General features: G+C 38.7%; 1 protein-coding gene across 1 annotated transcript in view; it reads right to left on the minus strand.

The window, feature by feature from the left end:
* The window catches only part of SPATA9 (spermatogenesis associated 9), a 29,275-nt gene extending 11,341 nt beyond the window's left edge, over nucleotides 1-17,934 (minus strand). Inside the window, exons 1-3 of the mRNA XM_049769154.1 lie at nucleotides 17,874-17,934; nucleotides 17,589-17,677; nucleotides 12,414-12,641 (exon numbers count right to left, since the gene is read on the minus strand). Coding sequence (XP_049625111.1) covers nucleotides 12,414-12,641; nucleotides 17,589-17,677; nucleotides 17,874-17,934 — 378 coding nt within the window. The remainder of the gene's footprint in view (nucleotides 1-12,413; nucleotides 12,642-17,588; nucleotides 17,678-17,873) is intronic.
* Between the last annotated feature and the right edge of the window lie 7,904 nt (nucleotides 17,935-25,838).

Genomic DNA, 25,838 nt, shown 5'->3' on the forward strand with positions numbered 1-25,838 from the left:
CCGGGTCATCGCTTTACAGTATCCAGTGAAGTGTTATGTTCTCTAGGAGATTGGTTAGGGTTTGATTCCCACGGAGCTCCCAGACAGGAAAGGCAGTTCCCATTCCCCTGTCCGATTAGGTCAGGGGTAACAGTCCCAGTTGTAGAGATCCGCAGAAAATAATTCACACAGTGAAAAGGTGCAAGAATGGGTTCAGGAAATCCAGTGCTCAAGCAAGGAATTCAAACCACAAAAGCTTTCTGCTCCTAAGATGGAGTGCAGCTCAGTGGAAGAAGACCTAAGAATGAGCCTCAGCCTTCCTCAGACCCTTGCTTTATTGACAAGAATCAGATACCTCAGATGTTGGACAGACTGGTATGACTGGAGCCCAGAGTTGGTCTTATGCCAATAAACTTCTGGGTGAGGCCTTCTTGTAATCAGGCCAAGGATTTTTTTCCCCCGTTTTCCCCACATTTTGCTGGGCCTGTGCAAACAATGGCGATTGCCACTTTCACACCTTTACTACTGTATTTTTTTTAACACTTATCCTTTAAGAAAGAAAAAAAAAACAGCTTACTGAACTTAAAAAAAAATAACTGTAGTAGAATGCCTATCTCAAATACAGGCAGGGGATGGGAAAGGGGTGGGGGCATTGGGATGAGAATGTTGCACTGGTGAAGGGGGTGTTCTATCTGTGACTGAAACCCAACTATAATCATGTTTGTAATCATGTGCTTAAATAAAAAATTAAAAGAAAAAAACAGAAAAAAAAAAAGAATCAGGTACCACCCTAGGGTGGGAACAGAATATCAAGTAAGGACTAATCCAATATAGTATCACCAGGTCACACCCTAGGTATTCCCTCCCCCAACTTTTTATTTATCCCACCTGAATGATCAAAACCGCACAATGGGCTGGTAAAGGAGGCTGACTTGGGGCAAGAGAGGAGATAAGAGAGTTGGAGAGAGAAGTGGAGGAGAGGCATCATCATCAGAGATTCAGCATTAGCAACTGAGCAAAAGAAGCAGCAGCAACAGTAGCATCAACAAAGGGAATTAGTCAGCTTGGAAGCCAGTTAGGAAGCCTGGAAAGAGCAGCTGAAAGGAAGACAGAGGCTGAGAGAGCCCAGAGTAGAGAAGTAGCTGCTAGGAAAAGGCTTACTATAGAGGCCATGTGAGGAGGTGTGCATGGCAGTAGGGACATGATACTGTATATAAAGATCCTAAAGAGTCTACAAAAAAGTTTCTAGAAACAATACTTGTATTGAAAACTGGCAGCTAGAAAATTAATACACAAAAATCCAGGGCTTTGCTATACACAAATAATAAAAGAGAAAAAATACATTTAAAATAATCCAGAGTCGTAGAAACAGCACAGCTATAGGATATTTGCCTTGTATGCGACTGATCCAGGTGGGACCCAGTTCGATTTCTGACATCCCATGTGATTCCCCGGCCTGCCAGGGGCAATTTCTGAGTGCAAAGCAAGGAGTGACCCTTAAGTGCTGCTAGGTGTGGCTCAACAATCAACCAACCAATCAATCAATTGAGTTAAAAAAAAAAGCCCATTTACAATTGTGCCTCAAAGGATCAAGTACCTTGTAGTCAATTTAACTAAAGAGGTGAAAAACCAATACAAAGAAAACTATAGAACACTGTTTTAAGAAGTAAAAGAGGACACTAGGAAGTGGAAACATACTCTGCTCATGGATTGGGACAATTGCATAATTAAAATGTCAATATTTCCAAAGCATTGTACAGATTTAATGTAATTCCTATAAAAAATACCCATGACATTTTTCAAAGAAATGGCTCAAACACTCACAAAATTTATTTTGTAACAATAGCATCCATAAATAGCTAAAGCAATCCTTGGCGAAGAAAAAAATGATCATGGGGCCGGAGCAATAATAGCACAGTGGATACAGTGCATGCTTGGCATGTTGCAGACTCAGGTTCAATCCCTGACATTTTATAAGGTCGCCAAGTCTGCCAGGAGTGATTTCTGAGCACAGAGCCAGGAGTAACCATTGAGTACCACTAGACGTGGCCCCAAAATGATCAGAAGAATCACTTTCCCCAACTTTAAATATATTATATGGCCCAGAGAGATAGCACAGCGGTGTTTGCCTTGCAAGCAGCCGATCCAGGACCTAAGGTGGTTGGTTCAAATCCCAGTGTCCCATATGGTCCCCTGTGCCTGCCAGGAGCTATTTCTGAGCACACAGCCAGGAGTAACTCCTGAGCACTGCGGGTGTGGCCCAAAAACCGAAAAAAAAAATTATAAAGCAGTAGTCAATGAAAAACATGGGAATGGGGGCCGGCGAGGTGGCGCTAGAGGTAAGGTGTCTGCCTTGCAAGCGCTTGCCAAGGAAGGACCACGGTTTGATCCCCTGGCGTCCCATATGGTCCCCCCAAGCCAGGTGCAATTTCTGAGCACTTAGCCAGGAGTAACCCCTGAGCATCAAACAGTTGTGGCCAAAAAAAAGAAAAGAAAAAGAAAAGCATGGGAATGGTATAAAGACAGACCTGTGGGGATCAATAAATAGACTTGAATATTCAAAGCTGGACCCACAGGTTTATGATCAATTAATCTTTGATAAAGGAGCAAGAAATACAAAGTGGAGCAAAAAAAAACCAACCAAACAAACAAACAAACAAAAAACCTTGCCAAAAGACATGCAAAAAAAGTGAACTCGGAACTCTAACACCATGAACAAAGGTCAGATCAAAATGGATTAAAGACCTTGATATCAGACCTGAAACTATAAGGTATATAGAAGAAAATATAAGCAAAACACTCCATGACATCATTGAGACTAAAGGCATCTTCAAAGAGAAAACACTACTGTGCAAGGAAGTGGAAGCAGAGATAAACAAATGGGAATACATTAAACTGAGAAGCCTCTACACTTCAACAGAAACAGTGACTAGGGTAAAAAGGTCACTCATGGAATGTAATAAACTATTTTACCCAATACCCAACAGATAAGGAGCTAATATCTAAGATATACAAGGTATTGACAGGAGTTAACAGGAAAATATCATCTAACTTCATAAAAAAATGGGGAGAAAAATGAACAGACATTTTCTCAAAGGAGAATACAAATGGCAAAAAAAGGCACATGAAAAATTGCTCCACATTACTAATTATCAGGGAAATACAAATAAAAAAATGAGGTCTCATCTAACACCACAGGGACTGGCACACATCACAAAGAACAAAAACAAATTGGTGTGAAAGCGTGGAAAAGAGAACTCTCATTGCTGGTGGGAGTGCTATCTACTTCAGCCTTTCTTTTCTGGAAAACAATATGGATATTCCTAAAAACAAAACAAAAAAAAAACTTGAAATTGAGCTCCCATATGATCCAGCAACACCACGCCTAGGCATATAACCCAAAACACTGTACAATAAAGCTCCCTGCATTCCTACGTTCATTGCAACACTATTTACAATAACCAGAATCTGGAAACAACCCAACTGCCCAAGAATAGATGAGTGGCTAAAGAAACTGTGATACATCTGCCCAACGAAATACTACACAGCTGTTAGGAAAAATGAAGTCATGAAATTTGCTTATACATGGATGTTTATGGATATTATTATGCTGAGTGAAATAAGTCAGAGGGAAAGGGAGATACATAGAATAATCTCATTCATTTATGTTATATAAGAAAGATTAAAATATGAAATGGTAATAATATCTAGAGACAATAGAGATGAGGGGTCAGGAGGACCAGTCCATGGTAGGAAGCTTGCCACAAATACTGGGTAGAGAAGGTACATGGAAAGTTGGAACTGATCACTCTGAACAAAAACGGGGTGCTAAAATGGGATAAAATGATATGCATCATATATACTCTCTCATTAACAGTAGTGAAAATCACAGTATATAAATGAGGGGATAAAAGGGAGGGTGAGAGTGAAATAGAGAAATAAAATGTCTGCCAAGAGGCAGGCAAGGGAGAGAGTAGAAGGGAAACTGAGGACCTTGTGATGGGAAACATGCACTGATGAAGGTTTTAGTCAAAACTCAATTATTTTGTAAAAATGATTTGAAAAATTTTGTAAACACGTTTTGTAAACGTTTTGTAAGTCAAAACGAAAATAAAAAACAGAATAACCCCAGCATGTGTTTCTGAATAATTCATAGATCCATGAAAAAGTCAAGAAAGAAATAAAAAAATTATCTAAATAATAATGAAAACAGACTGCTGAGTTATCAGACTTTATAGGATGAAGCAGAAGTATTAAAATGAAATATTATGACTAGTAGTAAACCTTCATTCTTTACTGTATCACATCAAATAAGAAAATTTCAAGTAAATAATTTAACCTTATATCTGAAGGAACTACAAAAAAGAGTAAAAAGTCAAAAATCAGGGGTAGTGAAAGAGGACAGCCTTGTCTTGAACCAGAATTTAGAGGGAAGGCTTTTAGTTTTTTTCCATTGAGGATAACATTTGCCACTGGCTTGTGGTAGACGGCCTTAACTGTATTGAGAAAGTATCCTTTCATTCCCATCTTGCTGAGAGTTTTTATCAAGAATGGGTGTTGGACCTTATCAAATGCTTTCTCTGCGTCTATTGATATGACCATGTAATTTTTATTTTTCTTGTTGTTGATGTGGTCTATTGTGTTGATAGATTTATGGATGCTAAACCATCCTGCATTCCTGGGATGAAACCTACTTGATCGTAGTAAATGATCTTGATGATGCATTGGTTACTATTTGCCAGGATTTTGTTGAGGATCTTTGCATCTGTGTTCATCAGGGATATTGGTCTGTAATTTTCTTTTTTTTTTTGGCAGCATCTCTGTCTGGTTTTGGTATCAAGGTGATACTGGCTTCATAAAAGCTATTTGGAAGTGTTCAAGTTTTTTCAATTTCATGAAAGAGCCTGGCCAGGATTGGTAGTAGTTCCTCTTGAAGGATTCGAATGAATTCATTCGTGAATCCATCTGGGCCTAGGCTTTTGTTTTTGGGGAGACATTTTAATTTCCTCAATAGTGATAGGGGTATTTAGATATGCTATATCCTCCTTATTCAACTGTGGGAAGTTATAAGAGTCCAAGAATTTATCCATTTCTTCCAGGTTCTTGTGTTTAGTGGCATAGAATTTCTCAAAGTAGTCTCTGATTACAGTTTGAATCTCTGCAATATCTGTAGTGACCTCCCTTTTCCATTTCTAATGCAGGTTATCAAGTTTCTCTCTCTTTCTTTGTAAGTTTTGCCAATGGTCTATAAATCTTGTTTATTTTTGGAAAGAACCAACTTCTGTTTTGTTGATTTTCAGATTGTTTTTGGGTTTCCACTTCCTTGATTTCTGCTCTAAGCTTTGTTATTTCCTTCTGTCTCCCTAGTTTCAGTTCCCTTTGTTGATCATTTTTTAATTTTATAAGCTCTGTCATTAGGCTATTGAGGTATGCCCCTTCTTCCTTCCTGATGTGTGCTTGCAAAGCTATAAATTTTCCTCTCAGTGCTGCTTTCACTGTGTCCCATAGATTCTGATAGTTTGTGTCTTCATTGTCATTTGTTTCCAGAAATGTTTTGATTTCCTCTTGGACCCACTGGTTGTTCTGTAGTAGGCTGTTTAATTTCCAGTTGTTAAAGTTTTTCTTCTATGTCCCTTTGTAGTTCATATCTAATTTCAGAGCCTTGTGGTCAGCAAAGGTAGCCTGCAAAATTTCTATTCTCTTGATTTTATGGAGGTATGTTTTATGTGCCAGATGTGGTCTACCTTGGAGAATGACTCACGTACATTGGAGAAGAATGTATATTCAGGTTTCTGAGGATGGAGTGCCCTATTTATATCTACTAGGCCTCTTCTTCCATTTCTCTTTTCAGGGTTAGTATATTTTTGTTGGGTTTCAGTATGGTTGACCTATCAAGTGTTGACAAAGCCATGTTGATGTCTCCCACAATTATTGTGCTATTATTGATATCTTCTTTCAAATTTGTCAATAATTGTATTAGATATTTTGCTGGTTTCTCATTGGGTGCATATATGTTTAGTAAAGCTATTTCTTCCTGTTGCATATATCCCTTGATTAGTTTGAAGTGTCCATCTTTGTCCCTTACACTTTTCTGAGTTTAAAGTTTGTGTTGTCGAGTTAGCAATTAGGCAAGAAAAAGATATCAAGGGAATTCAGATAGGAAAGGAAGAAGTCAAGCTCTCACTGTTTGCAGATGACATGATACTCTACTTAGAAAACCCTAAAGACTCTTCCAAAAAGCTTCCAAAAACAATAGATTCATATAGCAAGGTGGCAGGCTACAAAATTAACACACAAAAGTCAATGTCCTTTTTATACACCAATAATGATAGGGAAGAAATGGACATTAAGAAAACAACCTCATTCACATTAGTGTCATACAAACTCAAATATCTTGGAGTTAACTTGACCATATACATGAATGACCTATACAAAGGAAACTATAAAACCCTGCTCCAAGACTTCTGAGCGCATAGCCAGGAGTAACCCCTGAGCGTCACCGGGTGTGGCCCAAAAACCAAAAAAAAAAAAAAAAAAACCTGCTCCAAGAGAGGACACGCAAAAATGAAACACATAACCTGCTCATGGATTGACAGGATTAACATAATTAAAATGGCAATACTCCCCAAAGCATTGTGCAAATTGAATGTGATCCCTCTAAAGATACCCATGATATTCTTCAAAGAAGTGGATAGAACACTTCTGAAATTCATTTGGAACAATAAACACCCAAGAATAGCTAAAGCAATCTTTGGGAAAAGTAATGTGGGAGGCATTACTTTCCTCAACTTTAAACTGTGTTACAAAGCAATAGTCATCAAAACAGCATGGTATTGGAATAAAGACAGATCCTCAGATCAGTGGAATAGGCTTGAGTACTCAGACAATGTTCCCCAGACATACAATCACCTAATTTTTGATAAAGGAGCAAGAAATCCTAAATGGAGAAAGGAAAGCCTCTTCAACAAGTGGTGTTGGCAAAAATGCTAAATCGGACCCCAGCTAAAACCATGCACAAAGGTCAAATCCAAATAAACTTAAGACCTTGATATCATGCCTGAAACCATAGGTATATAGAACAGCATGTAGGTAAAACACTCCATGACATTGAGACTAAAGGCATCTTTAAGGAGGAAACAGCACTCTCCAAACAAGTGGAAGCAGATACAAACAGATGGGAATATGTTAAGCTGAGAAGCTTATGCACCTCAAAGGACATAGTACACAGTATACAAGAGCCACCCACTGAGTGGGAGAAACTATTTACCCAATACCCATCAGATAAGGGGCTAATATCCAAAATTTACAAGGCACTGACAGAACTTTACAAGAACAAAACATCTAATCTCATCAAAAAAAGGGGAGAAGAAATGAACGGACACTTTGTCAAATAAAAAATACTAATGGCCAAAAGGCACATAAAAAATACTCCACATCACTAATCATCAGGGAGATGCAAATCAAAACAACTATGAGGTACCATCTCATGCCACAGAAATTGGTGGACATCACAAAGAATGAGAACAAGCAGTGCTGGTGGGGATGTGGTGAGAAGGGAACTCTTATTCACTGCTGGTGGGAATGCCATCTAATCCAACCTTTACAGAAAGCAATATAGAGATTCCTCCAAACCAGAAATTGAGCTCCCTTACGATCCAGCTTTACCACTCTTAGGGATATACCCTAGGAACACAAAAATACGATACAAAAATTCTTTCCTCTTACCTATATTCATTGCAGCACTATTTACAATAGCTGGACTCTGGAAACAACCAAGATGCCCTTCAACAGATGAATGACTAAAGAAACTGTGATACATATACATAATTGAATAAATATGCAGCTGTCAGAAGAGATGAAGTCATAAAATTTTCCTGTACATGGATGGACATGGAATCTATTATATTGAGTGAAACAAGTCAGAGGGAGAGAGATAGAAGCAGAGTAGTCTCACTCATCTATGGGTTTTAAGAAAAATAAAAGACATTTTGCAATAATTCACAGAGACAGAAGAGAGGAGAGCTGGAAGGTCCAGCTCATGACATGAAGCTCACCACAAAGAGTGATGAGTGCAGTTAGAGAAATAACTACTTTGAGAACTATTATAACAATGTGAATGAATGAGGGAAGTAGAAAGCCTGTCTAGAGTACAGGCAGGGGTAGGGTAGGGAGGAGGGAGATTTGGGACATTGAGGGTGGAAATGTTGTACTGGTGAAGGGGGTGTTCTTTACATGACTGAAAACCAAGTAAAATCATGTTTATAATCAAGGTGTTTCAATAAAAATATTTAAAAGATCGGGGGAGATAGCATGGAGGTAAGGTGTTTGCCTTGCATGCAGAAGGATGGTGGTCCAAAATTCCAGCATCCCATATGGTTCCCGAGCCTGCCAGGAGCGATTTCTGAGCGTAGAGCCAGGAGTAACCCCTGAGCACTGCCGGGTATGACCCTCCCACCCAAATAAGTCAGGGGTAAGAAAATATAGCAGGGCCCGGAGAGATAGCACAGCAGCGTTTGCCTTGCAAGCAGCCGATCCAGGACCAAAGGTGGTTGGTTCGAATCCCGGTGTCCCATATGGTCCCCCGTGCCTGCCAGGAGCTATTTCTGAGCAGACAGCCAGGAGTAACCCCTGAGCACTGCCGGGTGTGACCCAAAAACCAAAAAAAAAAAAAAAAAAAAAAAATAGCAGAAATAAAGTATCTAGAAAGCAAGTGCTAGGGGCCATGGCCCTGAAGGTGTGGACGCGGGTGCTAGTGAAGGTGTGATGGAAAAAAAAAATCTAGAAAGCAAAATGCAATAACCAATAGTTAGTTCTTAAATAAAAAAAAAATGTAACTATATAACCTGGTGTATGTGTCTGAGAGAGAGAGAGAGATAAAGATAAAGAATAGGAGATAAGATCATATCTCATAGCTATGGAAAGGATCACAAGACTATTCTAAATAGGTATGTGAAAACAAATTGTGCAACTGGAAGAAATTAATAGATTTTGTAGTATCAAAGGTACTTTCCAGACTGAATCAGGAAGAAATAGAAAAAAATAGACTGAAAGCAAGTACAGAAAAGAAAATTTTATTTTATTTTTTTTTGGTTTTTGGTTTCTGGGTTACACCCCGTGATACTCAGGGGTTACTTCTGACTATGCTCTCAGAAATTGCTCCTGGCTTAGGGGACCACATGGGATGCCTGGGAATCAAACTGAGGTCTATCCTGGGTCAGCCGCATGCAAGGCAAATGTGCTACCATTATGCTATCACTCTGGCCCCAGAAAAAAAATTTTTTTTTAAATTTTTATTCCTTGGGAATGAAAGCCAGAACCATAGGGTTTCACCAGCAAATTATACAAGATTTTCAGAGACAAACTAATAACATTCTCATCATATTCTTTAAATAATTGAAGAGGTAATCTTCCATATTTTATGATATAAATACCACTTTAATTCCCAAACTAGAAAAGAAGTACACACAAAAAGGAAACTACAGACACTAATAAAAATCAGTGTTAAAAACTCTCAACAAAATCATAGTACATCAAATACAACAATATGTGAAGAAAACCATTCATAATGACCAAGTGAGACATATCAGGAATGCAAGGATGGTTTGACATAGGCAAATAAATTAATGTAATACACCATATTAATAAAAGGAAAAATTGGGGCCGGAGAGACAGCATGGAGGTAAGGCCTTTGCCTTTCATTCAGAAGGTCGGTGGTTTGAATCCCAGTATCCCATATGGTCCCCCGAGCCTGCCAGGAGCTATTTCTGAGCATAGAGCCAGGAGTAACCCCCGAGCCCTGCTGGGTGTGACCCAAAAAACAAAATATAAAAAATAAATAAAAAGGAAAAATTAAACTGACATAATATTAATAAATGCTGAAAAAAACTTGACAAGATTCAACACCCACTTATGACATAAGATAAGTTGCTCAATGAATTGTGAATAGACCTTATTTGGAGTATATTTCAACATAATATAGTCCATTGATAGGGCTAGACCGATAGCTCTGTATAAGGAGCTTAGCCATATCTAGCATGCATGAGGTCCTGAGTTTGCACCCTGGCTCTATATTACCTCTGTAAATAACCCTGATAGCCCCTGAGTGCTAGGTATGACCCTCAGAAATTAAGAATAAAGTCTCATATACATTTGCACCCCCAAAAAATGAGGTATCTTGGAGTAAGAGTAACAAAAGAATCAAAAAACTATATGATAATACTAAAAGAAAACAAAGAAATGGAATGTTGTGCTCATGGTTTGGAAGAATGAACATGATTTAAATTACCCTCTTATCTAAAAGCAATATAGATTCAATTCAATCCCTATTAAAAATTTATAACTTTTTCAAGAAAATAGAACCAAAATACTAAAATTTATAATGGACTAAAAACTAAACCAAAACAAAAAGACATATAGTCAAATTCTGAAAGAGAAAAATAGTCATTACACTCTATAGGCTTCAAACTATATTATAAAATAAAAGTAAATCCCATATGGTCCCCCAAGACTGCCAGGAGTGATTTCTGAGCGTAGAGCCAGGAGTAACCCTGAGCACTGCCAAAACCATATATATATATGTGTGTGTGTGTGTGTGTGTGTGTGTGTGTGTGTGTGTGTGTGTGTGTGTGTGTGTGTGTGTATAAACCATAGAATTGCTAACACATTTGTTATTAGAAAAATGCAAATGAGTTACCATACGACCTCCTACCAGTAAGAAATATATTAAATACAATGGAAATACTAAGTATTGATGAAGATGTAAATAAAAAGAACTTCGGATGCACTTTTGGTGGGAATAAAAATAAGTTCAGCCATCATGGAAAGTGGTATAAATATTTCTTAGAAAATAAAAACGAGGGGTCAGAGAGATAGCATGGAGGTAAGGCATTTGCCTTTCATGCAGAAGGACAGTGGTTTGAATCCCGGCATCCCATATGGTCCCCTGTGCCTGCCAGGGGCGATTTCTGAGCATAGAACCAGAAGGAACCCCTGAGCGCTGCCAGGTGTAACTCAAAAACTAAAAAACAAAAACAAAAACAAAAAAAAGAAAGAAAAGAAAAGAAAAACGGGGGGCCGGAACGATAGCACAGTGGTAAGGTGTTCGCCTTGCACGAGGCCAATATAGGATGGACCCCGGTTTGAATCCCAGCATCCCATATGGTTCCCCTAGCCTGCCAAAAATGACTTCTGAGTGCAGAACCAAGAGTAACCTCTGAGTGACGCTGGGTGTGATTCAAAAAACAAACAAACAAACAAACAAAAAACAAAAAAGAGGAAATTTTATGGCCATTTATCTAATAAAGAATATGAAAGCACTAATTTGGAAGGGTATTTTTACCTGTTTGTTTATAGAAACCTTATTCCCACTATGCAAAACATGAGATTAACCTGAATGCCCATCAGCAGATGATGACTACATAAAGAAGCTGTAGTAGATAGTAGAAATGCCACTTCACAGATAAAAATTGAACCTCTGGGGAGAAAATAGATGGTGTTTGAGAAAATGAAATAAGGAAGGGTACACCAAGGATAATTATATGGCTTCACTCATGTGAAAAATGAATTGTTGAAGCAAATGAACTAGCAAGAAACAAGGAAACTAGCTCCTACACTTAGTAAAATCTATCGTATTACCAGAAAAAATATGAAAAAAGAAAGAGGGTTGGCGGAATAAGCAGAAGGATCTTTCTGGTGGTGGAATGGCAGTAAAACTTGGTAGTGGAAGGAATGACTGTTTCAAACATGAAGAAGTGTGAAGATGAAGCCTTAAAATTCCATAGTACTAAAAACCAGGGGTCTCAAACTCAATTTACCTGGGGGCCGCAGGAGGCAAAGTCGGGGTGATCCTTGAGTGCAAAGTCAATAGTAAGCCTTGAACATTGTGGGGTGTGACCCAAACAACTAAAGCAAAACAAAACAAAAAAAGATTCCTCTAGGGCAGGGCCACAAAATGTACAGAGAGCCAGAAACAGCCCGCGGGCCGCGAGTTTGAGACCCCTGCTAAACCAATGATTAATCAATGAAAACATAAAAATTATAAATATAAATACACTGATTATATGATATAGTTAAATATACATAATACATTTTATCCAATAGACTCTCTTGTAAGCAAGATATAAAGGAGAAGGAAACATTCACTGGTAAGGTATGCAAATTTTCAAGTTATGGTAATTTTAATGCATATTTTTAAACTGAACCATTGAAATTGAAATTTTTATACAATTCGTTAGATAGGGAAAAGTCCACATTACTTCTCCTTTCAGCTTTATTTAAACCAGAGAATATAAGATACTAAAAAAAAACTCAACATTTACTTCTCTTACTCAATTATTATAAAGATACAGGATAAACAATGTGCTACATCTTTATATTTTAAATCTTGCAGTTTTAAAAATAGGGTACATATTTTTCTGAATGCAATATTTACTTACATTCACTTTATATAAGGGTTGCTTTGGTTCGTTAACTTCCCTCAGTAGACGATGAGATAGGTCCCTTAACTCTGAAAGCCTACAAGCAAGCTGAGGCTTCAGAAGTTTGGCCACGGAATTAGAAGATCTGGATATGCTGTTCAACCCTTGAATCAATGTTCCTCTGTTGATCTTGGCTAAAACGACTGACATTTTAACGTCCGATGGTTGTTGGATGTTTTCTCTATTCTGGAAAAGAACTCTTTGAAAAGTGACTGGTGAATTGGTTCTCCAGTGCACTGATGTTGACGAACTACTTTATAGATAGGAACCGAAGTACCTTGTAACTGCTGTACTTGATCTCACACATATAATCAAAGCTTAATGGTTTTTAATCCCACCACAGGTACGTACTTAAGTCTTTATATGAATATATTATTTCTCCCTAGGATAAATATCAGAACCTACATTCTAATTCTAAAGATGTACACTTTTCAATTTTACCTCTGAGTCGGTCTTTTGTAATTATTTTAAGAAACTCTTTCCAAAGTAATCGATCCTTGCTCACAAATTGTCAGTTGCAAATATAGCCTATTATAGTAGCATACATTCATCATGTGTAAGAAAACTCGGTACTAGATACTTGACAATTAAACATATACACATACATATATAAACCCATAACCATTATTTTATGTTCGAGTTACCCAAACAAGTATTTTCTACATAAGGAGCTGGAGCAATAGTGCAGTGGTACAGAGTTTGTCTTGTACATGGCTGACCCAGGACAGACCTGGGTTTGAATACCGGCGTCCCATATGGTCTTCTGAGCCAGGAGCGATATCTGAGCGCATAGCCAGAAGTGATCCCTTATCGTCACCAGGTGTGGCCCATAAAACCAAAAAAAAAAAGTCCCAAACAAGTATTTTCAAAAAGTTTAAATGATGAACAGAGAAAACATACATAACATACACAATGCATTGTGTATACATAACATATACACAATTAAAAATGTCCAGTATATTAATTAACAGGTTAAATAGCTATTACTTCTAAAAATTTCAAAATTTCAAAGAAGGCATCAGAGTACTATATAGAGTGCTTAGAGTGCTTGCCTTGCATTCAGCCAGCATAGGTTCAACCTTATACTCTAGTCTATATGGTCCTTTAAGACGGCCAGGAGTGATCCTTGAGTGCAAAGCCAGGAGTAAGCCTTGAACAACACTGAATGTGGCCCAAAAAGCAAACAGAAAAAGTCAAAATTAAACCCCTACAATTTATGATATTTATAGACAATAGAGATTAGGATTAGAAGGACCAGTCCACAGTACGAAGCTTGCCACAAAGTATGGAGAATGCAGTTAGAGTAGAGAATGGTCTACTCTAAAAGTGATAGTTGGAATTGATCACTCTGGACAATAACTGGGTTGCTGAAACTCGATAGAGTGACATGCATGGCACGCCTTCATTAACAGTAATGCAAACCACAGTGTCAGAAGAAGAAAAGAGTGAGAGAAGTAAAAATGCCTACCTTGAAGCAGGCAGAGGGTAAGCGGGAAGGAAGAGGGCATCAGGGAAAGTGAGAGCGAAACTGGGACATTAGTGGCAGGAAATGTGCACTGGTGAGGGTTGTGATACATTTGTATGACTGTAACAATCATGAACAACTTTATCTGTGGAAAACAAACTTTTATGAACAACATGTGTTACCACATATAAACCACGTGTTTAAATAAAAAATAAAATAAAGACAAAATACACACACATACCACAATTTCTCAGGCTACAGTGATAGCACAGCAGGTTGGGTGTTTGCCTTGCACATGGCAGATTGGATTGGATTATAGGCATCCCATATGGTTCAGAGCCTGTCAGGAATGATTCTTGAGCACAGAACCAGGAGTAACCCCTGAGCATCACTGGGCCTAGACCCAAAAACAAAAATCAAAACAAAAAACTGCACAATTTCAAAGAATCCTTTGACAGAAAAATTATACCATTATTTAAACACACACAGATGGTGGATTTTCTTCTCTACTCTTCTAGAAAGTGAACCAAAGTGAAATCTATAATGTAGTTGGACTCATTGCATTTTAGGTAGCAGACAAGCATAGTTCCTGTTATCTATGTGAGTAATCTTTTATTTTCTTCGTTTTTGGTTTTTGGGTCACACCCAGCGGTGCTCAGGGGTTATTCCTGGCTCTGCGCTCAGAAATCACTCCTGGCAGGCTCAGGGGACCATATGGGATGCTGGGGTTCGAACCACTGTCCTTCTGCATGCAAGGCAAATGCCCTACCTTCAGGCTATTTCTCTAGCCCCTATATGAGTAATTTTATGTGATATTCTATGTTTTTTCTATATAACATAAGGGGAAATAATTGGTTAAGAGCATCAATAATCAGCTTTGAATCTACAAGCATTTATTTGTTTGCCTTCTTTTGGAATTCTGATGACTAACCCCTCCCTCCCTTTTTTCCTAGTCCTTTGGTTGACATAGAATTACCTCTATTCTCTTTTTGAGCACTTTAAACACTGGAATTAGAGACATAGTGACTCTGTCTTATGATCTAATATTACTATATTTTCTTCTTGAGCAATGGTATTATCTTGGCCTTATATACAACTGTACAATGTGTGTGTGTATATGTGTGTGTGTGTGTGTGTGTGTGTTATCTTTAGCCCAAATATATCTTGGACTTCCAGCCTATTTATCAATTTTATGACTCAACACCATAGGTTTTACAAGATGTAGCATAATCATTAAACTGTGGACAATTTTAATTGTCCACAAACCAACTTTACCAGGATAATCTATCTCAGTTAATTGGATCACTAGTCTTTGAGTTACCCAAGGAATCAATCTTTTTGAAACTCAAAGAAGAAATTGGATTTCTGGGGCTACAGTGATAGCATAGGGTAAGAAGGAAGAATGTTTGCCTTCCATATGGCCTGTGTTCGATTTCTGGCATCCCATATGGTTCCAAGCCTGCCAGGAGTAACCCTGAGAGACACCTGGCGTGGCCCCAAAATCCAGAAAAAAAGAAGTTGAGTTTCAATATATGCCAAATATATTTCATATCTAATCCATTCTCAATGTTAATATCCTATTTTTAAACTATCATTTATCATAAAAAAATCTTACTAGGAGCTCAATCTCCACTCAGACCTCAATTTCACTCTTTTTTTTTTTTTTTTTTTTTTGGTTTTTGGGCCACACCCGGTGACGCTCAGGGGTTACTCCTGGCTATGCGCTCAGAAGTTGCTCCTGGCTTGGGGGACCATATGGGAAGCCGGGGGATCGAACCATGGTCCGTCCAAGGCTAGCACAGGCAAGGCAGGCACCTTACCTCTAGCGCCACTGCCCAGCCCAATTTCACTCTTCTTAAAATACAAACTGAGTATTATTTCCATGCTCAAATCTTCCTGGTGTCAAAACAAGACAAAAATCCAGCTTTGGGGTGTAGTAGCAGGAGGGGAACTGGAAATCTTACCCAGTTTTTTGCATGTAAGAATGTGATTTAACATTGACCCACATCAAAATAGCTATAGAAAGATACCCATATTCTGACTTGTGCTTATATTTCCCAATATACCATATACCATTAATTCCTTTCTCATCCTTTTCATATTATTTAAATTTACTTAACATTTTGGGAACATAGTTTTTGCTATTTAATACTATTTCAACCTGACACTGTTCCAGGATATTCTTTTGTTTGTTTGTTTGTTTGGTTTGGTTTTTTGGTTTTTCGGGCCACACCAGTTTGATGCTCAGGGGTTACTCCTGGCTAAGCACTCAGAAATTGCCCCTGGCTTGGGGGGACCATATGGGTCTCCGGGGGATCGAACCATGGTCCTTCCTTGGCTAGTGCTTGCAAGGCAGACACCTTACCTCTAGTGCTACCTCGCCAGCCCTCAGGATATTCTTTTTTGTTTCTATCTACTTATCTTATCCCTTTCTTCACCTTGAAAAGTACTGTTCATCCTTTTAAATTCAATTTAACCATCTGTCTTTTATTCATTAAGCTTCCTACATAGAACCATTTGTTCCTCTATTTTGGATATAGCTATCCAAAATACAGAATATAAAAAATAGAATATAATCTATTGATTATATTTCAATACAATTACTATTTACAATTCTGTTTCCATTATACTGAGTGTATTGAATAAAGGGATTCTGTCTTCTTATCTCTGTATTCCTTCTTTATAGCATAGGACAATGTAAAGCATGCCTCATATGCCTAATTGTTTGAACACATGATTAAAAGTAACTATAGACGTTGTTGTTGTTATGTTATAAAGAGTGTTTTTTTTTTTCATTTACCTACAGGTTTTAGTTCACATTTGACTTTGTCAAAAGTCTACTTTCTAGATAAATTGTTACTATTCCTTAGCTATAGTCAAAAAGATTGAAATATGTTTTTCCATTAAGAACTGTAGTTCTGAATAAATTAGTTTCCATGAGTGGCCCAACTATGATGTTACTTTTTCCCTAAAATAAATATTGCTTCAAAAATTTCTGTCTATACTTGCATCCACAAAATTTTACCTGTTAAACTCTTTTGAAAGTTTTAACATTTATATATTCATGTATACTTTTTAAGATGCTATCATTATTTTTCCACATTAAAACACAAGCCCACACCCTATCTATTTTTATACCTCTATCATTTATATTTATATTTTTGCACATAGTTTAAATTATGCTTACACATTTTTCTGATTTTATTTTAGGCATATCTTAATATACTACATAGACATTGTGTGAGTTCCAGATTTCTAATGACATTGTAATTGTCTTTGTAGTTTATCTTATTTTCTTGTTCATAATGTTTACTTTTGATAGGTCCCTCGTTATGAGTAATGTTTAAAATTAATATGAGATGCAATTAATATTTTCCTAAAGTTAAAGTCCCGATTTCAAAGTCAAGCATTAAATTGTCAGTATATTGGGGCCGGGCGGTGGCGCTAAAGGTAAGGTGCTTGCCTTGCCTGCGCTAGCCTTGGACGGACCGCGGTTCGATTCCCCCGGTGTCCCATATGGTCCCCCAAGCCAGGAGCAACTTCTGAGCACATAGCCAGGAGTAACCCCTGAGCATTACCGGGTGTGGCCCAAAAATCAAAAAAAAAATTGTCAGTATATTAAAAATTCACTTGCTGCAGTGATTTTTAAAGGTATGAAATTACTTTACCTTATTACTCTGTGATAATCTTAGGACGGTAGGGAATTCGTCTTTGAACTCATCTATAAGGTCGATGATGACTCTCTGGATCCCCTTGACTACGACAAAAAAAAAAAAAAAAAGGAAAGAGAAGTTAACAAGGGAGGGAAAACTGAACTGAAATGATCTCTTTCCCAAAATTCAGAACAAAGAACTTTAGCTCTAACTCCTAGATGCCTGGGAAAGCAATTAAACCCTAGGGTTTATTTAATTCCCAATAATTTCCCAAATGCTTTAAAACAAGATGATGTATACTTCTTCCAGAAACGTTCTTTAACACTTGTCCACATATCCACCCAACAGGTCTGATTGGCATAAAGAACTTTTGCTGGGTTCCTAGTGCTTGGCAATCGTGCAATAACTTGCAATAATTGTCCTATTCTGCCATTAGTGAGGGATGAGGGCAGTCTTCCACTCAAGAAAGCAGACAAGCTTAGAACCTGCTGCTCACTGCTGGAATTCTTTGTTACTGCATAATGGACTTCTTAGAACTTGTTACAGAATCATTTAAAAATCAAGCAATGAGAAGAGAAAGAGTGAGTTTAGAGGCATACGAGGAAGAGAAAGGACTGAAAGAATGAACAATACTAAGACATTTTGCAATATGTATAGAATTTTGTCACAATTTCTATAGTATAGATCAATTAATGGATCACCTGAGAATAAAACTCCTTTTAGAAAGGTTTAGTATATGTCTTATATGATACCAAGTAAAAATGCAACATGGAGAGTTAACTCAGAAAGACTTAGGAACAGATTGATTTCCTTCACAAATCATTCGTTTACAAAATCATTAGTTCACAAAAATGTGAACTTTTTTCTTTATATTTTTTTATTGTTTGAACTACTAGATGACAAGCTAAAGACCTCACATATACATTCAGTGTTTATAATGAAATCTAAACTTTGTCTTCTAACTTTGACTTTGGAAGACAGTACAGGGTGCAGGAAGCTTGCCTTGCATGCTGCATAACCAAGTTAAATACCTGGCACCACCTTTAGCAGCCTAAGCACATTAGAAGTGATCTCTGAGCACAGAGCTAAGATTAAGACCTGATTATCACCCTGGATGGCCCCCAAACCAAAAATTAAAGAAACTTCATTCTTGAATGGGTCCTATACCGGTTGGTTGACTTCCTGCCCTCATATACAATACTAGTTCATGGAATTAGGCAGCTCTTGTACTGATATTTTGCATTATACAACAATCTTCCAAGTGCTACCCCAGCCTCTCCCCAAAATCCTTCTTTATTACTATGCTGCTCTTAACAGAAAAGCCTTAAGTTTTATTGAGCTGTGGTATCTGTTATTGCTTAACAAATTATTTCAAAATTAGCAGAATAAGACAACAGACTTGATTACCTTGCTTAGTTAGGAAGTCAGGAGTGACTTCACTGAATAAGTCAGTCTCTCAAGTTAAGCATTTAAGCAGTTGGGCTAGAGTCATTTTAAGGCTTAACTGAAAGAGTCCACAATAATTTTATAACCTAATCTGAATATGAGAACTCATTACTTCTACATTCTATTATTTCTATATTCTAGTCATTTGAAGTGAAACAGCCCACAGTTACAGGTGTGGAACTAAGTCCCAGCTTTTTTGTTTTTGTTTTTGTTTTTGGGCCACACCCAGTGATGCTCAGGGATACTCCTGGCTGTTCGCTCAGAAATTGCTCCTGGCTTGGGGGGGGGACCATATGGGACCCCAGGCAATCCGAAGGTCAGTTCTAGGTCAGCCATTTACAAGGAAAATAACCCCTGAGTGCTTCTGGATGTGGTCCCAAAACAAACAAACAAACAAACAAAAAAACAACATGCTGTCTTTTTTTTTTTTTAGCTGAACACTTTAATCCTCTTGCCAACAGTCTCCATACTGGCTGGTCATGAAGAGGATTATATAGGGAAAGGATATGGGGTTGGGTCTAGCTTTCTGATGTTCTTTGAAATGATTGGTTATTGTCTAGGATTCCCTTCCTACTGATCCCTGTTTCTGTCCCTCATAGGCTACCTGGTATGGCCAGGTAGCTTGGGGCGGTGTTAAAAAATATAAGCTTGTGGAAACCTAGCATATGGCTACACCATGTGATCCTAGCAAAATGGTGTTCTTTCTTGTTCAGAAGTCTGCCATGTGGCCTTTACAAAATGGCGTCCCTCCTTGTTTAGAAACTAGGTCCCAACATTCCCTCTTTTTATCATGAACCTGAGTCAAATATTTGACTCTCCTTGAGGTTCTTCATGCTTGTCCCTAATTGTGGGCCCATATTGGGATCTTAGCATAAGCACCTTAATCAGGAGATTTTCCAGGGTGATTGAGTCACTGTTCATACCAGGTGGAAGAATCTTTCTGTTGCCTTTCCCACTCATGCAAATTATTCTTTACGTGCTGCAGTATCTCACAGGTGACCCCTGACTTGTTAGCATAGAAACAACATTGTGTCCCCAAAGCCATATACAGCCCTCTTCCTTCAGGAAGAGTAGGTTCAATCCTGAAGAGCAACTTCTTCTAACATCCCGACAGAAAAATGAAATCTTCTCAGATCAGCATTCATTGATTGGAAGAGTTAAATTTTTTGTCTCCCTTGACAAGGGAGGCCACTTCCATACCAGTTGCTACAGGAGTTGGAATAAGGGGAACAGCCCTCTTCCAGTGGAGATAACTCTGCTCAACTTGTTTTCACCATCTTCTCCTATCAGGTACGACACCAGGGGTGGGAGAATGACCATGATGCAAGACTCATCTGGGTTTGCAAAAGCAGTGGAAAACACATTGGGGGTCAGTACTTTGAAACATGTAAAACCATGTCCCATTCAGTCCCAATGGGAATTATTTTCCCCATACAGCTATGTTGGCCTCTACAGTGTCATTTCAATAGTCCAAGTAAAGGGAGGGGACACTGGTGTCCCCTTCAGAGGTGGGTAAGAGGCACATGGCCATGCCTTGTATTCCCTGCAGATTTCAGTCCAGGGACGGCCAGAATCTGTTGTCTGGACTACTGCCCCATTACTCCTATTCCCATGAAATGTGGGATCTGGGGTCCAGGCATAACCAGCTGTCTTTGGCTAGCCCAGCTGGGTGGCACTGAGAACATGGTAGTTTGTTTCTATGGTACTGAGTGCCACTTCCCCTTCAGTTTTTGGGCCAAGAGAGACACACAGTTGTGAAGTTTACCCTGGCTCCTTAAGGCAGTACAATATACTATCTTGTATAAGAAGGGTCCAGAGAGACAGTACAATGGGTTAAAAAGCTTGCCTTGCATATGACCAACCCTGGTTTTATCCCCAGCTTCACATATGGTCTCCCAAGATGATCCCAAAACAAGCAAAACAAGGGTAAAGTGAGGGAGTGCTAACTTTGAAACAAACTGTGGTTTTGATATGGCACTTATAAGGGAACTAGCCCAATAGCTTCACACAGAAGTTCCCTTCCCTTCCCTTCCTTTCCCTTCCCTTCCCTTCCTGCTGCAGACGTGTTAGTGTCCCTAAGCAAAAACTTAGTGGGTTAGATAAATCTCACTAGGAATAAGTGAGTACACAAGGCGGACGAATATGAAATATGAAAATGAAATAAATGAGACCACACAAAATGAATTGTATGGGGACCCATGTCCAAGGGACGAGAGACAAATTTATTTTTCAGCTGATGACATTTTTAAGCACGAGCTCTGGTATGCAGGGTGTCCTCAGGGAGAACAAAGAGTAGGAGAGCAGTACAATGGGGAAACAGGACTAGAATCTACATATCAAATGACTATCCTATAGGTGAGTAAAACCCCTGTTGGAGGTTGGTGGTGGAATTGTTTTTGGGTAAGCAGAAAAACAGGTTTAACAAGGAAACAGGAGGAGAGAGATAGAAATATTTATGATGTTTATCTAGTTGCCGGAAAATAGATTTTTGGGGGGACAGAAATAATTGTTTACCATCATAGAGCTAGACTCAGAAAAACAAGCTGCTGGCACCAGGTTATACTAGAAATACGAGTCACAAATAAACTAGCCAGCAGGGAACTTTTGGCAGGCTTTGGTACTGACATTTCTTTGTTTGTAGGAAAGCTGAGGCAGAATTTCTATAGTGGGCAGAAAGGAATTAAAGGGAAAAATGTTGAGTCACTACCATGTAGGAAGTATGACAGAAATATCACCAGTGATCCACGCAAAGGGTCAATGATAGACCTCTAAACGGGCTTTCTGGCAGAGATTTCTTGGGAGGAAAAATTAGACACTGCACCAGGAAGGCAAAAAGCCATGTCTGGTGCGTGCCCCCCTAAGTGGGGGGTAACACCTTCCCTTTTCTTCCCTTCCCTTCCCTTCCCTTCCCTTCCCTTCCCTTCCCTTCCCTTCCCTTCCCTTCCCTTCCCTTCCCTTCCCTTCCCTTCCCTTCCCTTCCCTTCCCTTCCCTTCCCTTCCCTTCCCTTCCCTTCCCTTCCCTTCCCTTCCCTTCCCTTCCCTTCCCTTCCCTTCCCTTCCCTTCCCTTCCCTTCCCTTCCCTTCCCTTCCCTTCCCTTCCCTTCCCTTCCCTTCCCTTCCCTTCCCTTCCCTTCCCTTCCCTTCCCTTCCCTTCCCTTCCCTTCCCTTCCCTTCCCTTCCCTTCCTTCCCTTCCCTTCCCTTCCCTTCCCTTCCCTTCCTTCCCTTCCCTTCCCTTCCCTTCCCTTCCCTTCCCTTCCCTTCCCTTCCCTTCCCTTCCCTTCCCTTCCCTTCCCTTCCCTTCCCTTCCCTTCCCTTCCCTTCCCTTCCCTTCCCTTCCCTTCCCTTCCCTTCCCTTCCCTTCCCTTCCCTTCCCTTCCCTTCCCTTCCCTTCCCTTCCCTTCCCTTCCCTTCCCTTCCCTTCCCTTCCCTTCCCTTCCCTTCCCTTCCCTTCCCTTCCCTTCCCTTCCCTTCCCTTCCCTCTTTAAGTCTTAAAGAGCTAAAAGTAGTAGTTAAGGGAGGTAAATAGGGGTAGTTAGAATAGCAAAAAAAAGTGTATGCATCTTTCCTCTGCTAATACACTTCTGAGTTTGAAGAAGAACTCAACTAGAAAAGAGAAGACATTTAAATGGAAGGGGATTAGAAATTGCATTATGACCCTGGCCTGGACTGTAACTTCTAAAAAGAAACTATTTATTACCCAAAAGCAAGATCAAAACTATAAAATCTACCTGGAATTTCAAAAAATGGAGGTGGAACTTTCATTGATGGTACAAATTTGAACAATGGAAAAAAGCAATATTACTTTTTGCTTGTATCCAACTGAGCTCAAATCACTTAATGAGTGTTTGCTAACTTTCACCAGAGTAATATTCTGCAGAGCATATTTCAGTGAGTGGACCATGTCTATTTCCATTTAGAGTTGATGTGTTCAGAATAATTTGTGGCAATGAACCTTGCATTAGTATCCTAGCTCTGCTAATTAAAAAATTGTGACCATTTATTAAGTTCTTGGACTTCTCATCTATAAAATGGTGCTCAATAATATCTACTTACAGAATTGTTAGGGATAGTAAATGAGATTGTTAGATTCTATAATAGTCTTCAGATAGAAAATGATAATCATGAGATCTTGTAGAGTTTATCAGTAAAATGAACTGACAAAAATGTACTTTATAGGAGTAAAAACAACAACAACAAACAGGTAATCCCTGAGCAGTGCCAGGTATGGCCCAAAATAAAAAACCAAATAAACAAAATTCAAAACACTATTAAAAATGGGAATATATAACTACACTAACAACTATCATGACAATGTTAATAAGTGAGAGAAGTAGAAGACCTGTCTTGCATACAGACAGGGGAAGGGGGAAGAAGGAAAGGAAGGGCATTGGTGGTGGGAATGTTGCACTGGTGAAGGGGGGTGTTCTTTTTATGACTGAAATTCAACTACAAACATGTTTGTAATCATGGTGCTTAAATAAAGATATTATAAAAATTAAAAAAATAAAAATAAAGATAAATGGGAAGAGGAAATGAAGAGATACTTCTCAGAGGAAGATAAGCTGATCTTCAATATGTACATGAAAAATTGCTCAGTATTACTTACAATTAGGGAAATCCACATCAAGACAACAATGAGATATCATCTCACACCAGTGAAAATGATATGTATTAAAACTAGTAAGAATAATCTGTGCAGGTGTGGATCTTGTGAAAAAAGAATTCTCATTCACTGCTGGTGGAGATGTTGTCTGGTTCAATCCCCATAGAAAACAATATGGAGAGTCCTCAGTAAACTTAGAAATTGAGTTGCCATATATATGCCCTAATGATTCCACTTTTGGTTATCTACCCCCAGACTTAAGAACATTCATTTAAAAGAATGTATGCACACCATTATTCATTGCTGCATTTAGTAGAAGAGCTAAGATACGGAATCAACCTAGGTGTCCAATGACAGATTAATAGACTATAAATATGTAGAATACCGTGCAGCTGCAAGGAATGATAAAAACATGCAACTTGCTGCAACCTGGTTGGAATAGGAAGCTATCATATTGAGTGAAGTGAGTCAAAAGAAGAAAAACAAACATAGGGTGATCTCATTTATCTGTGGTATGTAGAATAGCTGGATAAAGAAATGTAATGCAGTAAAGGGATGGGGGTGCTAAGACCACCCTTGGCCCCAGAGCTTAGGGAGGAAAAGTGCAAGCAGGAGAATAAGAAAGGGAAGTAATGGGGTAATGGAGGTTGGGGCTTCAATTGTACAGGTTATGTGGGAGTGGTATAGCTATAAATCCAAAGCATAGACTCAACAACACTGAAAGCATGAGATCTAAGAAGCAACCACTGAACTTTATAATGTGCCTGTAAAGGTGACAATGGGGAGTAGGGTAGGGTAGGATAGAATTTGGGAAGACTGCTGATGGGAGTTGCCAGTGGTGGTGGGACTAGTGTTGAAATATTATATGCTTAAAACTCAACTATCACTGACTTTGTAAATCACAATCCTTTAACTTAAATTAAAAAAAAAAAGTTATTTTAGGGCCCGGAGAGATAGCACAGTGGCGTTTGCCTTGCAAGCAGCCGATGCAGGACCAAAGGTGGTTGGTTCGAATCCCGGTGTCCCATATGGTCCCCCATGCCTGCCAGGAGCTATTTCTGAGCAGATAGCCAGGAGTAACCCCTAAGCAACGCCGAGTGTGGCCCAAAAACCAAAAAAAAAAAAAAAAAGTTATTTTAAAGAGTTACATGCTGAAGACAGAGGAGAAAGGAAAATAGAATTACTTCAGTGGGTGCTGCAGTGAAAGTATAGCAGGTAGAAGTAAGAGAATCATTTCTCACTTGCAGCTGATCTGGGTCTGATTGCTGGCATTGGTTCCCTGAGTCTGCCAGGAGTGATTTCTGAGTGCAGAGCCAGGAGTAAGCCCTGAGTACCACTGGGTGTAGTCCAAAAAAAGAAAAAAAAAAAGATTACTTCAATGGCAGAAGCAGAAACACATAGTACTGCCAAATTATTTAGCCTTTAAAAAATAATGAGGGATGTTTATTGCATTGTGATGGAAGTGAGGCATAAAAAAAATGCTGTATAAGACCGCATATAAATTTTGTCAGCTTGGCTTACCACAAAGAATGGTGAGTGCAGTTAGAGAAATAACTACATTAACAACTATCATTGACACTGGTAATGAGAGAAGTAGAATGCCTGTCTTGAATACAAGTAAGCACCACTAGGTGTGGCCAAAACAAAACAAAACAATACAAAGAAAAGTCTTATTTATAAGTATGACAAAAAACTGGAAGCACATGTCATCATACAAGGCTAAACTTACCAATCAGAAATCTTTGAAACTCAATCAAGGAATAAATGGACTTAATGCAGTTTGGGCTGGAAAATATGGTCATTGTTATAATTCTAATTAAAGTACTTATATATGCAAAAACATCCTTGGGATAAAAAAGGCCTTTACCCTAGGTATTAATATTTTTTATTTATTGCATTGAAAATATTATAGCAGGCTTTCCATGCAGATATCCTATAGGGAAAAGAAGGTGTTGGCCACATTTCACAAGTCTCTAGTCCCTTTGATAGTTTCACTTCGCATTATAAATGAGAACATTTTCTGTTTTACACACTGGCCTCTGTGCCTTAGGTTAAAATGTACTCATCCCCTGAGTATAATCAGCTCTAGGAACCATGACCAAATTAAATTTCTGGTCTTGCAAAACTGAGACATGAGAAAGATGACTTGACTGAGGCAATGTCATCCAGAGGCCTAATAAACAACTTCACTGGCCTCTCCCTCAGGCATTGCTAG

The sequence above is a fragment of the Suncus etruscus genome, chromosome 2 (assembly GCF_024139225.1).
Source record: "Suncus etruscus isolate mSunEtr1 chromosome 2, mSunEtr1.pri.cur, whole genome shotgun sequence".
NCBI lineage: Eukaryota > Metazoa > Chordata > Mammalia > Eulipotyphla > Soricidae > Suncus > Suncus etruscus.